At 34.3% G+C, this 18,185-nt stretch overlaps 1 protein-coding gene across 2 annotated transcripts in view; it reads left to right on the top strand.

Annotated features, from left to right (window-relative positions):
* MS3_00006384 (uncharacterized protein) overlaps window positions 1-18,185 on the top strand; it is a 71,026-nt gene that overhangs the window by 48,192 nt on the left and 4,649 nt on the right. The window contains exons 14-26 of one of the 2 annotated variants that reach the window (XM_051214521.1): window positions 257-438; window positions 1,462-1,983; window positions 3,832-4,134; window positions 4,936-5,044; window positions 6,077-6,482; window positions 7,011-7,092; window positions 8,204-8,859; window positions 9,880-10,294; window positions 11,215-11,316; window positions 12,321-12,472; window positions 13,107-13,268; window positions 16,457-16,553; window positions 17,920-17,999. In XM_051214521.1, the coding sequence (XP_051067709.1) occupies window positions 257-438; window positions 1,462-1,983; window positions 3,832-4,134; window positions 4,936-5,044; window positions 6,077-6,482; window positions 7,011-7,092; window positions 8,204-8,859; window positions 9,880-10,294; window positions 11,215-11,316; window positions 12,321-12,472; window positions 13,107-13,268; window positions 16,457-16,553; window positions 17,920-17,999 (3,268 nt within the window). Of the gene's footprint in view, window positions 1-256; window positions 439-1,461; window positions 1,984-3,831; window positions 4,135-4,935; window positions 5,045-6,076; window positions 6,483-7,010; window positions 7,093-8,203; window positions 10,295-11,214; window positions 11,317-12,320; window positions 12,473-13,106; window positions 18,000-18,185 lie in introns of both variants that reach the window. The other variant, XM_051214520.1, reaches the window with a different exon arrangement.

Below are 18,185 nucleotides of genomic sequence, written 5' to 3'. Positions count from 1 at the left end.
TCCTTGCAATTCCCATGATGTGAAGTGGAAACACCAAGACTGGTAATAATGAAGATTTATTGACTTTTCAAAAACTCAACGTCATTAAACCAAATACACTCATTTATGTGCTGGTTTTACACACATTTTATAACTATTTAATAAGAATCATATATATGAAAAGATACACAGGATACTTATCAGGATTACTTTCATTAGAAAAAACATAATTTGAAAATAATACTTTGTTTATTTATTTTGTATCATTAATGAATAGCGTCTAAGAAGAAGCATTCTAGATCCACGTTCATATCAATCTTTGAGTTTTCTTGCAATATTATTTACAACAAAATGTATTATGCGACCAGAACCATGTGTTCCACCTTTGATAGCTACAGTGGAATTTTACGGTTCAAATGATTTGCCGTTAGGATTATTTTTGGAGAAATTTTGTTTCATGTAAGCTTTATCTTTAAGTAGTGTTGGTATTATTACAGTGTAACTAGATTAGAGTTATTATATTTTGCAGGTAACTTTTTAAAACTTTTTCTGTTATGACCTTGGATGTCTGACTTTTCGATCACACGATCTATCTACCAATCCGAATACGACTTATACGAATCTTCACACTAGGCCAACCAATGACGTTCAACCGGTGTGGGCAGTTTAGCGTCCTTATTGGTCCTATGTCCTACGAGCCCTTCCACTTGAGTCCAGAACAAGATACCAGCTTCCGAATCAGAGCAGATCGTTTATTTCAGACATACTTGGTTTATATATCAATCACACAGACCACAACGTACCATAAAATAGGAAATAATATTTGTACACAAATAAGCCCAAAAAGTGGCTGTGAATGTGGGAGGCAGTAGTTAATAAACTGAACATAACTTAAGAACCGTAAATCGTACAATAATAAATTATAGGTCAAAATAAAGCTTATCATAAAAGGAATATAAATATACATAGTGTAATTGTTGAGTAGTTATACAATAAGAATGTTTATAGAATATTAGTCCATGAATAGTCCTCGGAAGTTACCTGTTATTTAATCTTCACCGGATATAACATTTTCTACATTAAGATTAAATTTTATTCCCACTAAACTGAATAAGATCTATTTTTTAAAATAACGCTTTCAAACTGATCCCGATTATGTGCTTAGTCAAGGTCGTAGTCTATTTTTTTGTTCAACTCAAAAGGACGGATGTATATATAACTTCGACTCGTGTACACGTCATTCAGTTTGCAGAATACAGCTTCTTAGCGATTTCCCAATACTCTCAGTCACATATCAGGTTGGGTCAGCATAAAGAAAACTCGTGTATTCATATCTAATTTGAGCGAGCCCAGAATTTAACAAAAACACACATTGTTTCCGACGGCTGGCTACAATATGTCTGTTGTAATTGATATCAAGTGCTTTTCGTTTGGGTTTTTTCGACAAAGCATAATTATTATGTTCTTTTTGATATTTTTTAGGCAACAACATTGCCGTAATCCACTTTGTAATGTAGTAATGGCTGATCATATTCAAAGATTTATTCAAACTTCAGGATCAGTACAACTTATGATTCGTAAATTGATTCAAGATCCACCTCGATCAGAAGTCTTATCAGATATACCAAATCTAGGTAGTAATGATGCAAAATATCGTCGTCATTGTCGTATACAAATGTGGTTATTCTGTCCAATATGTCGTATTAATTCACCTATTAAACATATGTCTGCTGATACTTGGCATTTGTCTTTTGTAAAATTTCTTGATTTAATAATAAATAGTTCTGATAATTGGGCTTATTGTGGTCTATTCAATAAAAACTCGGATGATACAGTCAATGAGGTGAACACAACTGATGCGTCTAATGAACCATCACTTAATTCAGTAAGACATGGAATCGACAGTCAAACTATGAGTCCAATATTACAATTCCAGTGCCCACATTCTGTTTATAAATCTTTAGAACATTGCTTTGCTTTTGATCGGAAATTAGCTATTTTTAAGTAAGTAACTGGTTAAATGTTTGTACGAATATTTAGTCAATTAATGTTAAAAATTGAAGGTTATTTTAATTTAGTCATTATTTTGCTCATTTGATTATGAAGATTTATTTTTTCTGCCGCAAACATGATTGTGTTAGTTACAGTTATATTCTTTTGCATTTTAATACTTTTATGGGGTCGTCAGCACTTTATAAAGTCTCAGATTTAATTATAAGCAGAAACGGATGGTGGCTAACAGTGGGATTCAAGACTCTCGTTTTGTCCGTTTTGAGACTGGTCAGCTGGATGTACCCGCGTTCCAGAGTTGTTCACTCTGAGACTCGAACTCAATACCGTTCGCTTCAGACGTCACCACGTTATCCACTTAGGTGCTGAGTCCTGATAGTCATTAGCTTGTGCAATGAGATGAAATTTAATTCATTTTTGCATTTTTCGTTTGCATCTTACTACTGATGTATAAGACTGCAATTGATTATTCTGTTATTGACATCCTGTGCGGACAGTCTCGTAATTGCCTTAAGTCACAAGCATTATAAGGAGAGATGGATGCGGGTATATTCAGCTGATGAGTTCTAAGCAGGACGAAACGCACGTCCTGGATTACACTTCCAACTACTATTCATCTCTGTTTATAATGCTTTTGACTCTAGGCGGTATCGAGACTATCTGCACAGGATGCCAATAACAGACTAATCAATTGCAGTCCTAGTCATCAATCGGAAGATTCGAAGTATTGTATTATAAATTTAGGTCATCTTCAAGTACTTAAGCAATCAACAAACGTTATTAACCATCAAATAGTGATGGCCGGATATCTAGATCGAACTCTCTTTACGATACGTATAGCATTGTGAATCCTTTAAATACTGACAACTTAGCTTCTTCCCAAACTCTCATACTCTCCGATACTTGGATTTTAATGGAAAAACTGCTGTCAGAAAATACTGAAGAAGCTGTGCTTCGAAAATCACTTCATGCACAGACAACAAATTCGTATGGGTCTAGTTAAGGGCGATTGTGATTCTCTATAGACCATGTTTATGAAAGTTTTAACCCTAGTTCCAATGACGGTTGCCACATTAGTACTTGCCTCAGTCAGTCAGCCAGCAACACCGTACAACTTTGTACGTGCGTACATCAGTTCAAGTTGCCATACCACATTAGCACAGAGATACAATTGTAAATTCAAATCCCATAATGGTTGAGATAGTAAAAGTATAAACAGTAATAGGAAAGATTAGGGTTTGAAGATGTTATTCAAGCAGTATAATCCAGTGAAATAAATGTGGAAAAAGAAAAACGAAAGGGATAGGAATTCAGAAGATTAAAATTTTGAAGAACACGAAGTGTATGTCAAAATACTTGCGAAGTTAGATGTAGAATAGACAGGACGTCAGTTGCGTAACCTTTCGAGGGTTGAATAAATATCAGTCTGGATTGTATGAAATCAAAATAATACTAAAGAAGCACATGATTTCCGAACCGAAACTAATAATGATGCTGCCTTCGGAATCAGCCGATTTGTCAGTAAACTCGTAGACGTCGCCTGTGATGTTAATACAAATGGTAAATCGGTCGTCCCCTGATGATGACTGTTGTTTTGCCAGAAACCGAAATTACCGAATTTGCTGTGATGTTTGCCAAGTCCTCAACGTCAACGAAGGGCTGCAAGATGGACATAGAAAGCAAAGTCAGTGATAATAACCGACAATCAATTAATATATTAAAATTTCTGCTATATAGTTTAGTTTTTAGCCTCATAATAATGTATATTTTACCCTCAACTATCCACCTTACCTTGATATATGATATTGATCCTCTCATAAGTTATTTTGCTTCCTACTACAGATATCAACCGGTTAATGTTTATGAGATTGTTATGCCTCCAAATGAGATTCGTGTTTTCCCGGTGAAAGTCAATAATTCGAAGTCGGAAAGTACCCGCATGTTAACTATGAAAAAACCAACTGCTGCAAGTCACATGAACACAAATGATTTGGAAGATGGTTACTGCACGGATAGTACAGACCATACTACCGCTACTGCTACTAAGTCTCATAGTCAGTCAAATCATCACAAAGTTACTAACCTGCAGAAAACATCTCACTTACCAACTTATCTGTACTCTGAAGCTTCCGACGTTTTAACAAAGTAGGTGCTCATTATTTTATTAGCGTTTGTTACAACGGTGAAACAATCTTATAAGAATAATGAAATAAGAGTAGACTATGCTGAAATGTGATAGTCATTTTGTGTCAAGTCGACCAACTACCGGTATTTTTTTTAAACTGTTTAAAGGTATACTAATAAATGTTTACTCTAAGCTGAGATGGTTTAATGATTAAGAAATTCAATTTCTAATCCTTTGATTCCAGACTTGAGTTTTTATGGTCAGTTTAGTATTATTTTCAGCCTCCACTAAAATCAGTGTCACACCTTAGAATATTCACTTGTATGTGGGTTGAATAATTGCAAAACAATAGTAATTGCAAATTTCATGTAAATGAGCACTACATTCCTATAAAGATGAGTAAAACTTCTCGTTCAACACTCTATATCAATAATTACTGACTCCAACGTATCTGCAAGATATATAAAAAAATTTCAAGGGATTCGTTCTGTGAACATCCTCCTAGTTCATTTGTTAAATTTGTGTTGGTATTCGCTGAAAATAGTCGGGTTTTTTATTGTACTGACATGCATTCTTCACGTAATAAATTATCGAATTCCAGTACCCTGGTTGCATTTGGACGAATGATGAAAATGTATTTTCGGCATTTACTTCGTCTGCCGAAGTGTTCGGCATCAAGTGTGGTTTGAGATTCATGTAATTACTTCTAATTTTAAGTCGCTGGAAATTCGTTCTGTCCTCAAGTTGTTATCCTATCCGCATATTATTATTTGTAAAATAAATCCATATATTGCATTGCACTGTTTCCCTTTCCTTCTTAGGTATTACACTATAAATACTGTAATTAAATGTCATATTGCCAATCAACAAAATGAGAAAATATCTTGCGAACTGTCCGCTATGCTCGAGGCCTATCTAAAAGTTCTTGAAGTAAGAATCTTGATTATTTTCTAGTCCACTTTTTTAATTCCTTTTTGTGGTATAATTATGGCATCATGAGCTTTTGTATTTATATGCATTCTCATGTATTGGATAAAACGTGAACTGAACCCCTTTCATTAAGTAAGGAAGAGTAAGTATCATTCATTCAGGCACAATTTTATGTACCGGGCTGAACATGCTGAAATACCTTTTCAAACTCAAGTTAAATATGAATGTACTTGTTTTTCTCTTTCAAAACAAAATTCTACGCTGAATAACAAATCTAATGATAAAGTTCTTGTGACATTTTAAAATTAATTGATCACTGTGTAGTGGTAGTCAGTGTCATATTTGCTTGATCAAGTTACAATATGCCCATCGTGTGGACTGTGTTGAGATGCTGGGTGTTTGGAGATAGTTGATGGTAAACCTCGAGATCTGGGTTTCGTGATATGCACTCTTCAGCAAAACGCACCTGCAATCTTGAAGGAACCAATGCTGCTTATGGGGTTCAAATTTGCGTCACCTAGCTTCATATTCTGAGACGTTACCTACCACTGAGCTTTGCGCACCACTGATAAATATCTTATTTTCACAATTGGTCAGTAGCGGGATCCAAGTCCCATAGGAATATCTTCTCATGATTGTATATATACTTTGCTGACGAGTGCCAACCATCCCGCAATCTAGGTCCAGAATTTCCTGTTAAATGCATCCAACCACCTTACATATGAAAATCTTCTTCATATATAAATACTTGTTCTTTAAATTGATAAGAGAAATATTATTATTGAGGAAGTATGGGATGTCTTTACTTTAAGTGGTTTAATGTTACGGGGGCGACAGTCGGCAATCAACTGACTTTTTTTGTAGTAGTAATTAACATTTTTTAGTTTGTAGTCAAATTCGTTGAGTCGGCTTAGCTATGGCACTTTTTCGATTGGTTGATCGATTATTTTTCTGTAATATTTACTGAACTATCCTCTCTACGTATTGTAGTTTGTGTTAATTTTGTTTTCATTATGCTTTTGTCCCTCATAGTGTGATTCCACTCGTATACTAATGGATGAAAGATCAGAAATTTTGGATTTCATTCTACATCCGAGTGACAGCAGTCAAAAGGAAAGGTTTTCTAATAAACAGTATGTTGAAGACATACCAGCGGGTATATCACATAGTCTAGGCCCTCTTGCAAAGCCTGTAGAAGATGATTCTGAATCAAATACTGTAGAAAATGAAAAAATATCCACACCTGATAAGCAAACAATAACTACGGATGAAAAAATCTTTTGTACGACTACAATCCAGTCACGTGTTCGTACTCATTCAAATAGCATTTCAAGTGTTCATAATGGCTCCAGTGAAACTGCTGAACAAAGATGTGATATTTCACAAAATGAAACCAAATGTCATAATTGGTTCAAACTAATCTCTAGTTTAAACAGTGGTTAAGTATATTTGACATAATAAAGCTGATTATTGTGTAAACAGTTTAAATACTTTGCTTCTTCATTTTAGTGAATGTGCAATTGTTTCGAATACTTAATTACTGATGGTTTTTATTTTTATCAAATTAGTCATTTATGCACTTGAGTTTTGTTTATTTAATAGTTCCTACCTCTTACTTCAGTGAAGCATGTGATTACCGGTTGAACAAATATCCTCTGTTCATGAACAGTTGTTTAAATGTTATTGGTGCACTATCTGAGGTGCTCTGGTGACTTAAAATATACGACAAGTCAACAACCTTTGGAATGCTTGAGTCTTCCTGACCTACAATTAATTGTGTCCAAATGAAGAAGCAGTATCAATTCGTAAAATCGTTTATTTGATCTTATCTTCTATTTCACTTATGTGACAGCTGGAATTAATAGGTTCATGTTTACGCAAAATTTCATACAATTAAAGTGTTACTCACTCAGGTCATAACTACAAAGGTTGATTTTCGCTTTTTAATTTATGTTCTCATTTTCAGTTGAACAGGCCTTAATTGTACAAAGATTAATTAATGAATTGAAACGTTGGATGTATCGATTTATTTCGGATTGGAATTTCAGGTTTGTTCTTTACATGGAATACGTAAATACTTTTTACTCTATTTCCGAACTATCGTATAGTGCTATCGTAGTAAGTTTTTTACAGTCCCGATCATATGCTTTTTTCTAAAAAAGTGATTATGATTTTAGGAATTATTCCCATCACAAACCAACATCAGTCGGGTAACCAATATTTATCAGGCCGGACCATCAACACATTTTTTTCATCCTAGTTTAGAGGCTCCTCACTAATATATGGCTATCACACCACAGAAAGTTATCTAGGCTCCTGAATAATAAGCTATTATTTATCCATTGAATTGAAACCCAGCACTCTAGGTCTGTGAATTTCCTACTCATTTAAGGCCTCCGAATGCCCTGGCATGGCCGAGAGTGGGGAGAGTCAGCTCTCCCTCTCAAAATGCTCTCACACGGTCACGCGTATATAGCCTCTTCCAGGGAAGTCCTACTCACTGCCTTCTCGTGGCGAGGGTGTTGTTTACGAAATTGAGAGGACGAAAAGCGGATGTCTGGCGCTTTAAACGGGTTGGTGAACACGGAGAATGCACCTAGAGGAGTTGGAAAACCCTGATTCCAAACCAATGGTGCACATGGGCTCCAGTTTCCTGAAGGAACAAATGGCGTATGAACCAATTGTTGGTCACCGGCTACCATGGGACTGCATCTCCTGACGTTGCTCCACTGCCTTTAGGTTGAAGGCTCCAGGTATGGTCCCCTAAGAAAACCACCTGCTTCGGTTTGGGCATCCGGGCAGTATCACAGCCCTCATACAAATTGAATGAGATTTATGTGGCACACATGTATCCGGCGCCCTCTTTTACCAGTATTTATGTGTTCAAATAAAACAAATAAAAAAATAAGTTTCCGGGTCCGAATTTTCTCACATCCGTTTAGTCTACTGGCTACCATATACAGCTTTCGAATAACATGTTATTCAAAGATTACTTCAAGAACCTTTATATAGTTACTGTAATTATCTTCAAATTTTCCAATAGATTAGAGATGATTTATTATAATAATTGCAACTCTTCACCAACAATAATAACCGTAGTGGTATGTTATCTTATATATATATATATATTTTACTTATTTTCTGTTATGGAATGTTTAGATTTAATGAATATGAATTATTAATGAAACGAATTGAAAAAAATATACGCGACAAACGGAAAAAGCCGACATTGTCGTATATTTCTACAACAGTTGCTAATTCGTCTCTTCACCCATCACCGAATCTTCTTTCTCCTTCAGTTCCTTCTCAAGTAACGGTTACAACTTCCGTATCACTACCACCACCACCAACAACACCATTACCCGTTAGTAGTATCACAACTAGTTCAAAGAGTGCAAACAATCTGCTAGATTCTACAAAATCATTTGAACACAATGATATGATTACAAATCTGTCTTCTTCCAATCTACCCATCGAAGTATCAACATCTCAAACTGTTTACTTTAATTCTATAGATCAAAATACGGACAAATTTTTAACTGGAATTGATTTAAGTAATAACATTTCAGTTAATTCAAAAACACCATTAAATAATGTGTTAACAGTCAGTCAACCAGAACTTCTAGTTCACTCCATAAAAAAAGACAGTGAAATGTACAAGTCTATTGAAAACACCTCAAGACTTGATTCTTTTAAGTCTGGTTTCAATTCATTTCATGATAGCATTAACCATGATTCAAGCCAACATACAGAAGATAATTATGTTTCTGATTTGTCTAAGAATTTACCTATCTTGGATCCTTTAAATTTAAAAGGTATTTCTCTGTTTCGTGTTTAATTCTTGATCTGGTGAAAATACATCATATTGACGACCTTAAACAGTTTTGAGACAGATTTCAGGGTTCGTGTCTATTTATGGGCCAATCAGAATGCACGTGATACTGATGAATAAGTCATTGCAGAAAACCAAAAAGGGTTAGGTTTTAGTGTTAGGGTTATCGTAGGAAATTCAGAAATCTTGCAACATTACACACTTCTCAACTCTGTTTACTTTCTTTTAGTTTTTCCGTAAAAAGCTGTGCACTTTGTAAATATTATTTTAATAGTTATTCAAGTTTGTTCGTATTGTTTATTCTTGCCGTGTTTATGCTATTTAAACCTTTTGATAGATAAAAACTAGTAAGTTTACTTGGATATGAATGATTTACAAGCTATCTGGCATCCCATTTTGAATCTTGGACAAAAGCCAAAGAGCTACTATTTTAAATGTGATTGGTTTGTCCGTATGATATACTGTGACCATTGTTTTTGTCTTATATACTGTATAATTCAGCGTTGACTTATAAATACAATATAACAAGTTATTCATCTGTAGATAGATGATGAGAAACTGTTGTTAAAATTATATTATTGGACAGTAATATTTACTGGATAAATAATTATTATGTGTTTTTCCGTACGATTTTTAATCGTATTCTCATTGCCATGTAACGTACATACTTTTAACATACTCTTGGATGAGAATTATTTTGCTTATAAGGTATTCTTTTGTCTACTGTCATCAAATTGAAGCTTAATCATACGAATTTTTTTTATGCTTAATAGTTCGCTTGACTGAAAACAAAATCCCATGACCTTTAATGCAAATAATTCTGTACACATTATTAAATGTTTGCCATCACTACACTCTTCTTTTAATTGATAATATTGTATTTAACTTAGCTGAGCGTGCAAATCATCCCTGTAATCAACTTTCGGTAATATCAGAAAAAATAATCTTTCTGTGATAATACCGTTATGTTTCATAATAATCTTAACCTATATGCATATTTCAGCTGTTTACCAACGATGTGGTCCGGAAATCTTTAATGCTGAATCCTCTTCTCAAAATCAATCGAACAAAACTGAATCTTCAACTCATCCTATCCAAAACGAAATCTCAATTACGAATAATTCTTCCTCTTCTGGTGTGCGTCGCTTTATTCATAACTTTTTACCATCAGCTATGGATTTAAAAGTATTTGGCGAACCGGTCCCACCTCACGAACATCCTCAACTGACCATATGTGATGAAAGTTGCATTAACATTTTAAAACGTATTGAAACTACTCTCAATAAATCAAATGAAATCAAAATGAACAGTTGTGATTATAGTCGACTGTCTGAGTCTCTCTGTCAATTATTGCTTGCACATCCAGATGTTTATGTTAATGATCGAGAATTTACTTCAATTATAGCTTTTGCTTTGACGTAGGTTTTGAATATAGCAATATAGTTTACAGTAACTCATATAAACTAGTATTCGTATTTGGAAATCATCTACACTTGTACTCGAGTTTACACAAGAAGAATAAAGACTGTATTCATAAAATTGTCTTTACATAATCTAATATCTAAATAGCTAGATATGCGTCTACATAAAAATAGACATATATATATATATCTTTAATACGTAGTTGAACTCAAGCATGCAACTCTATCGTCATGAAAGATTCTATAATTATCGAGGAAATTTCGGAGATTTTAGAATTTTTATAGTTTTATTCACCAACTGATCTTAGTTAAACCACCATTAAGAGTCTGGACGGACTGAAAGGCTGTTTCGTTCTAATGTGGGACTCATGGGTAATCATTCTGGACCTTCAGTAGTGCATGCGACCGCTTAACCTTTAGACCTTTGAGTCAGGATCTAACTTCAATCAGTTCATGATTTTACTCAGCTTCTATGCATTGTCTGCGGTGGATAACCGTCTCTTTCTAAGTTATTGGCTGTGTACTGCTTTATATCCTCAGATTACAACTTCATTTTCGCTGTAAGGAGTGGAGTGGTACTACGAGAGTGCTTGGACTAAACTTTGAAGGACTAAATTTTCAGACGTCAACGTAGTATTTGAGAATCATTACGTTACTGCTTCAGTATCCTCTTATCTTAAATTAATTTCATCAGTTATGTTGCAGTTTGATTTTATTAACAGTTTTAAGTTATAACCATATCTTATGTACAGATCAGTATTCTTGATACATTGAATGAAGTTATTCTATTAGACCCGTATTCATTTAATATAAATTAACTACGTAATGTATAATATCCATAATCAAGGAAAAATGAGTACTTATTTTAATAATTCCTTTTTTCTAAATGTTTCTTTTTAATTTTCATTTGTTATTAGTACACGAGAATACGAAAGAAAGTTAGTGGATTTACATTTTACCCTTCAAGGCTCACTGCAGCACAGTTCTGATGTTCAGCTAGGTCAAGCTGCTCTTTCTAAGTACGTTTAATGGTCTATTTTTCAAAAAGATTCTTGTTCAAGCTTCAAAAACAATTTCTTTCCTACTAACTAGAAATTTTTAATGACAATCCCAGTTCTATAAATAGTAATAATTTATATATAAGTTTACGAAACCCCATGTATCACGGGTAGATTTATGTACGCAAATTCAAAACAGTATTGTTTATGTATGATACTATCCAAGTACTCTGAATTAGATTATCAGTGTTTTGATTCAAGTGCTTTTATCTCTAGGTGACACTCCTTAATAGCATTGACGGAACTTTGAATGAGTTCTAACACTTGAAATAATATTAGTGTTACATTTCATGTATTATCCACATTTACTTTTTATTGAAACTGACAAAAACCAGGATATTTTTCAAGTTATATAGTTAAAGGTAGTTGATAGAAATATTCGAGATCAGTTAAACAATATTGCGTTTCTTAGTTTAATGTGTACTTTTTAAATATGATTCATTAGATTCGATCAGGGCTGAAGATTATAGAAATTCATAGTGGTTGCCATTTGGCGACAGATTAGCACATTTCTGTTATGTTAATGAACTGTTAAATAAATCATGGTCCTATACTATAAATGACAGAGAAATTCTGCATCCTTTGTGAATATGCAACTTCACCTTTGGACTTTTGATTTTAGGACATTCTGTTTAATTTTAGATCGAAAACGACTGATACTACCTAATATGAATGTAATTACTTTGTCAAGAGATGTTAGAAAAATGAGTGGCATTTTAAACATCAAAAAGTCGGTCGATAAACATTAAAGTCATGTACGATGAACACATAACTATACAGGAAAACAATATTTTCTTTGGTCACACCGTTGTTTGCCTTGTATAAATAATTGGGGGGGGGCATGATATTGAAAAGCTAAGTGTGAGAACTTGTTCATCTGTATGGGTCTTTTTGTAAATTTATTAAATCTGCGTTCATTTATTCGCATAATTACACTAGCACGTTTTTGTTGTTTCTTTTTTCAGTTTTAAGGATAATGAGTCAGCTGTTACAACCGAGAATATATCTGGTGCAAAATGTATTGGTGAAAAAGAAAGACTAAACATTCTATATGATGACACTTCCCTATCGAATCCAAATGATGATGGTTCTTCTAAAAAGTCAGAAACATCACAAGGTAAATCAAATGTGCCAGTATTTAAATTCTTATGTCCCCTATTGAAAAGATTAATATTTTCTCATTTCTCCTATTATTACACATCACTTGCTATTTAGTAAAGCTAAACTCAAGGATGAAGATATCTGTGTATTCATATTGGTCTCAAATCGATTACGAGTTGACACTCAAAGAAAACCAATGAATATACGTGTTTAAAACGATTTTACAGCAAAGAGAAATAATGCATCTAAATGACTCTCTTGAAAAAAAGCTGATGTAATCAGTTTGAAATGAAATTTACAGAATTTCGGTTAGGTTTTCAAGACTTCGGACGATCAATTTTCCAAATGCACATTCTTTTAGATAAGTTATATCATGAAGTATGGAAATTCGACAGATTCTTCACAGCCCTTCACTAAGTCTGATTGAATAAAACTCAATCCATAGATTGATAAACATTATTTGGTGTAAGTTAAACACGTTACGAATATGGACTATTATTAGGACAATAAAATTGTAAATAATATTAGCACAGACATAATAAGAATAGAAGTTTTATCTATTTCTTTCGAATACTTTGCGTTATTTTGCTTCACTCGATAGATAAAATTACCACAAATTATCTTTTATATAATTTTTTCTTTTAATTAAGAAGAATGTAATAGAATACCATCTTCACCAAATGTAAGTGCATTGCGTGATCAAAAACCGCCTACACATACTCATAATATATCTGCCAGTTCTCATACTACTTCATTATCAACATCTACAACTGACAAATCCAATGGGTCTCGAAGTCGTCATATTAAAATACGTAAGTTGTTCTATAAGTTTTGGAAATAATGCAAATAAATTATTGAATATTTAAAAAAGTGTGAGTGAAGAATATTCTCTCTATTATATCTAGAACTTGGATGTTTTGCTATACCGTATACAACTTGAGCCGTCTCCACACTTTCTAATTAATTCTCCCTTGGTTTCCTAGTCATACCTGGGTATTGATTATTGGAAAGAATCACCAAGTTCATGTTGAGTACATAATTTAAAATTATACATGATAGTTTCTAAGATCGTAATTATGATAAAAGATAATTAATTAAGCAATCCATTATTTAATTGAAGAGAAGAATTAGAAACAACGCAGCGAAAAACATTTTCTTCTCAACCATACCATTTAATAAATCTACAATCGTATAGTGATTTCACAAATATATTAGTCTATAGAAGAAAAGAAAGAGATTGCACCAAAAAATGTTCGGAAATTGCAAGTTTCACAAGGAGGTTGCGTAATGACCAAGAGACTAGAGAAGAATGGGAGGATATAAATAATTTACGGATCAGAAATATTAGACATAATTGTTCTCCTTAACAGATATGAAGCAATGAAAAACGTGGAACTACCAATAATAGCTGAATAATAATTCTAAAAAATCGGAATAGGTTAATATTAGCTGACTTCTGATCAAAAAGCAGACTCTGAAGGGAGTTCGAGTTATGGGAGAATAGGAGACTTCAAAGTATCAAGTACAAACGCATTGAAACTGGTTGATCTAATAATTCAAACATCATTAAATTCCCTGGTACGCCGAGCATGCTCGCATAGCCTCGCGTATACGGCTACTACCAGGAAAGTCATACTGCCTTCTCGCCGCGGCGGAGTGTTTACGAAATTGAGAGGACGTAAAGCGATTGTCGCGCTACTTATCTGGACTCTGACCAACCATTGTTTGCACTTATCTTATTTTACGTTTCAACGACCAACAGACTCATCGTCCTAAACGAGTCGATGTCAGCTAATCGGTTTCGGCTGTTGTTGCAACTAAATATCAAAGCGAGCTAGGTTCATGGCTAGCTACCATCCCACCGAAAGTTATATATAAGCATTGGTTGCAATTGCATGACGTCATGAAAGTGGCGAGTAAAGTCACTTGTGGCTTCGCGAAAAGTGTCTCTTACAAGTAGTGGGTTTCTACAGGCTTCTTACAACTCATATGTCTACTATGATTAATTGCGATTTTAACAATAAACGAAGATTGTCACGTAATGAAATTGTGCAAAGTCTGCGTAAGGACCGAGAAGCCTGTTGATCGTGGCGTGCTAAGGAGTTGGAAACAGTAGCTGCTTCTGACACCAACAGGAGGTTTTATCAACTCATTTGAGTCACTGGCAGCAAGAAGTCGTGTGAGTGAAACGATATGTGAAGCTGATGTGATGCCAACCAATGATATCTACCGACGTCTTGGACGATGGGTGGAGTTTTTCAATTAACAGTTCAACTGGTTTGTTGCTTTGGAGACATCGATCAAACTATCCCGTCCTCTATGGACTGTGATGACTAACCCACCTAACGAGGTAGAAGTTTGCAAGGAACTTCAAATCCAGCAGCCCTGCAAATCGCCAGGCCTAGATGACCTATCTCCGATCTTTATCAAAGACAGTGGCGACCTTCCGGTTAAGGTAATCATTTAGTTGTTTTTAGGCTTCTAGCAGTTAGACAGTGTTCCAACGTCGTGGAATGAGCCCATAGTTGTCCTTATCCTGAAAAATGCGATAACTATTGAGGGATAACCCTGTTTCTGGTTGCATCCAAATTATTATCTTCAGTCATGCTTTGCAGATTGCCCAAGACCTGGAAAAAATTAACGTGGGGGAGGTTGGTTTACGTTCTGATCGGGGATGTGTTTATCATATCTTCACCCTCGGTCAAATGTTAGAACCCTATTCCTACCCTAGTCATCTCTTACTCCGTTGTCCCAAAATACACGAGCAATGTTTCGAAGACGTCCGTGACCGAATACTAGTAACTCACGAATATCCTCTATTCTTAATTGCCATGCTCCACATCCATAATGTGAAACGAAGCGAACTGTTGCGCAGTAAACTCATCCTTTGGTCGGAAGACGGATTTCCCACCTGCACCACAAGTGAAGCAAGTTGGCAAAGCTAGTCAAACCTTCTGAATTCGTGATGAGGTTTCCTCAGACACGAGACCATCAGGGATGATCCAGTCATTAATTTAGGCGATGACGCCAACCAATCCTGAAGTAAAGTTTTACTTTTTGAGAGAGATAATCGCATCCAAAAAATGCTTGCATTGTCGCTTAAAATGATCAGAAGACTGAATTTTATAAGCATATTCATCAAACAGAACTATATCATCTGCGTATTCTAAGTCGACAAATGAATCTCTCGATAGATCAGTCCCTGAAAAGTCATACGAGGAAAGTGTTATTGCTAATGCATATCTATGACAAAGTTATATAGAAATGGAGAAAACTGACAGTCTTGAGGGACACCATTTGAAGTGACTGATTCCGATGACGGTTTGCCATAATCTCTGACTCGAACATTAGTTTTCGAGTAGAGAGGCTGTACAATGTTAGTATACTACTTCTGTACACCTTTCAGTGACAGACTGCCACAAAACCCTACGATCAACGGAGTCGAACGCTGCCGTAATGTCAGGGAATACAACCATAATTAAACGTTGATAGTATGTCGACGTCCGAGAATCTGCTGAAAGACGAATATTTAGTTTATACATCCACGTCCAACTTCGATACCAGCCTGGTTTTCTCGGATTTGCTCTTCACCAGCTTCAGCTAGACGTCAAAATATTTTTGAGGTTAACATTTTAGGTGATTGTCACAAGAGGATTTTTGTTGTTTCTTATAAACTGAGACGATCAGCTATCGAGACTCATCAGATGGGATGACGTCCGGTTACCAGATTTTAGCTAATATCTCAGTTTATCTAATTTCTAAGACTGGACCATCATTCCTAAAAATCTCAGCATGGTAGTTCTGTTTTATCTACTCAACGAGTATAAAACTTATTTCTCTTGGCAGGGAATCGCACTTTTTTATTGTTATTATTATTGTCGTCTGAATTTAACCATGTACTCTTAGCATGCATAAGAAATTAAATATGGCTTTTGTTCTCAAATTCTAATTCTTCATTCTGCTGTTTATTATCACGATTATTATTGTCCCTCCTCCACAGAGTTTTCGGATAGTTCAACTACTTTCTTCTGTTGTGTGTACTATGCCTCTGAATTTTTCCGTTTACGTCAACTTATAATGCCTAATGGAGATCTGTCGTAAGAGATATCATGTTTATTTACTGTCGCTTTATATTTTATTATTATTATTACTATTTTAATTCTTCATATATTCAAACTGTTCAGTTAAAGGTATATAAATATAATTATCAAATGTAAATAAAATGAAGTACATATGTGTTTAGCTTGCAATTATTTCAAACATATTAATTCATAGCGTTTCTTTTTTGTTCATATTCTTTATGTGCACGTTATCATCACATTTGTAGATGGATTCCGTAATAATCGAGTAAACACTGGGCTGTCATAGGCCGACAAATAATTTATCCTTTTATTTAATCTTGTTAAATAATAACATTGTTTGAGCTTTAGTTAAACAAGTAGTGGAAAAGAAAACAGCTAATTATTAATCATTACAGTTATTAGTTTTTAATGAAAATAGCATCTTGTTTTGTGATATCGAGTCAGTTACACAAGTGCCCAGTTTCCAGTTTGATTGATAAAATCTGATCAACACTAAAGTAATAGATGCATGACACTGGTCATTACTCAGTGGGTGGTCAGCCGTAAATATCTCAATCCAACAGTGGATAAGACTCTGTCTAAATAGCTCAGTAATAGTATCTTAGACTGTGAAAACGACTGATGCAGTTTCAAGTCCCAGGCTGAATATCATTCCCGTTAAGATTACACGTACGTTTTGCTGACAAGTGCCACTTGGTGTGAAACCTAGATCTGTGGTTCCCCGCGGACTACTTCCTAAAATCTAACGAATGTTGTCCTAGATGCTTTAGAAAATGTTTTTACTCGTGTTTTATGTCCATTTTGGGTCGTTTTCGATTGCTATTTATACGTTTAATACAGAAAAATATCCTGTTAATGATGTATTTTTATTATCTCGAATGAATCCGTTGTCATACTCTGATTAATTTCATTATTTCATACAACTGACGATACAAAACAAGTAAAAATTAATTATTTTGAAAATTAATGAAAATCATGAGTACCTCTGTTGTGATTCGAACCAAAACCGTTAGACAAATCTGAAAAACATTTTTCTAATTAATATGACCTAATATTCACTTCGTTTTACAGCGCTTATCCAAAGATGACATCTGAATATATCGCTTTTTTGACTAAGCGAATAGATTATATCGAACGTCTTTTCTCAAGTTCGGGAATAATTAATCTCGCGTTTTACGTTGCATTACTGAAAATTAACTCGTCAGAGAAATATATATTTTATATAAACAGTACATTCAAATAATGGATTCCTTTCAGTCAACTGCTAGTTATCATGTCTTCCATCCGAAGTCCTATTTATATTACAATCGTATATCTTTGGACTTTTTTATGGTTGATTGCTAAATAAATTGATAATGAAACTTCTTTCTTTTTTTAATAGTTTCATACATTCTTTATCACGATGCTATCAATGGGATGCACGTGGTGGTAAATCAGGTTCCTTATTCATGAAAACTCGAGGTATGTTTTGACACATGTGTTAGGTAGTTGTCATATTATATTTTTATTTACAATAGAATTCATAATTTGAATAATACTATAGATAGTACATATTTTGTCCATTTTCGATGTGGGTAGCTTAAATATGTACATTAGTATTTGAATTCCCGAATGTTGATTTGTCCATCCACTTCTCTCTTTGATGTC

The sequence above is a fragment of the Schistosoma haematobium genome, chromosome 2 (genome assembly GCF_000699445.3).
Source record: "Schistosoma haematobium chromosome 2, whole genome shotgun sequence".
In the NCBI taxonomy this organism is placed as follows: domain Eukaryota; kingdom Metazoa; phylum Platyhelminthes; class Trematoda; order Strigeidida; family Schistosomatidae; genus Schistosoma; species Schistosoma haematobium.
The sequence above is the reverse complement of the archived record's forward strand: the minus strand, read 5'-3'. Positions and strand labels throughout refer to the sequence as shown.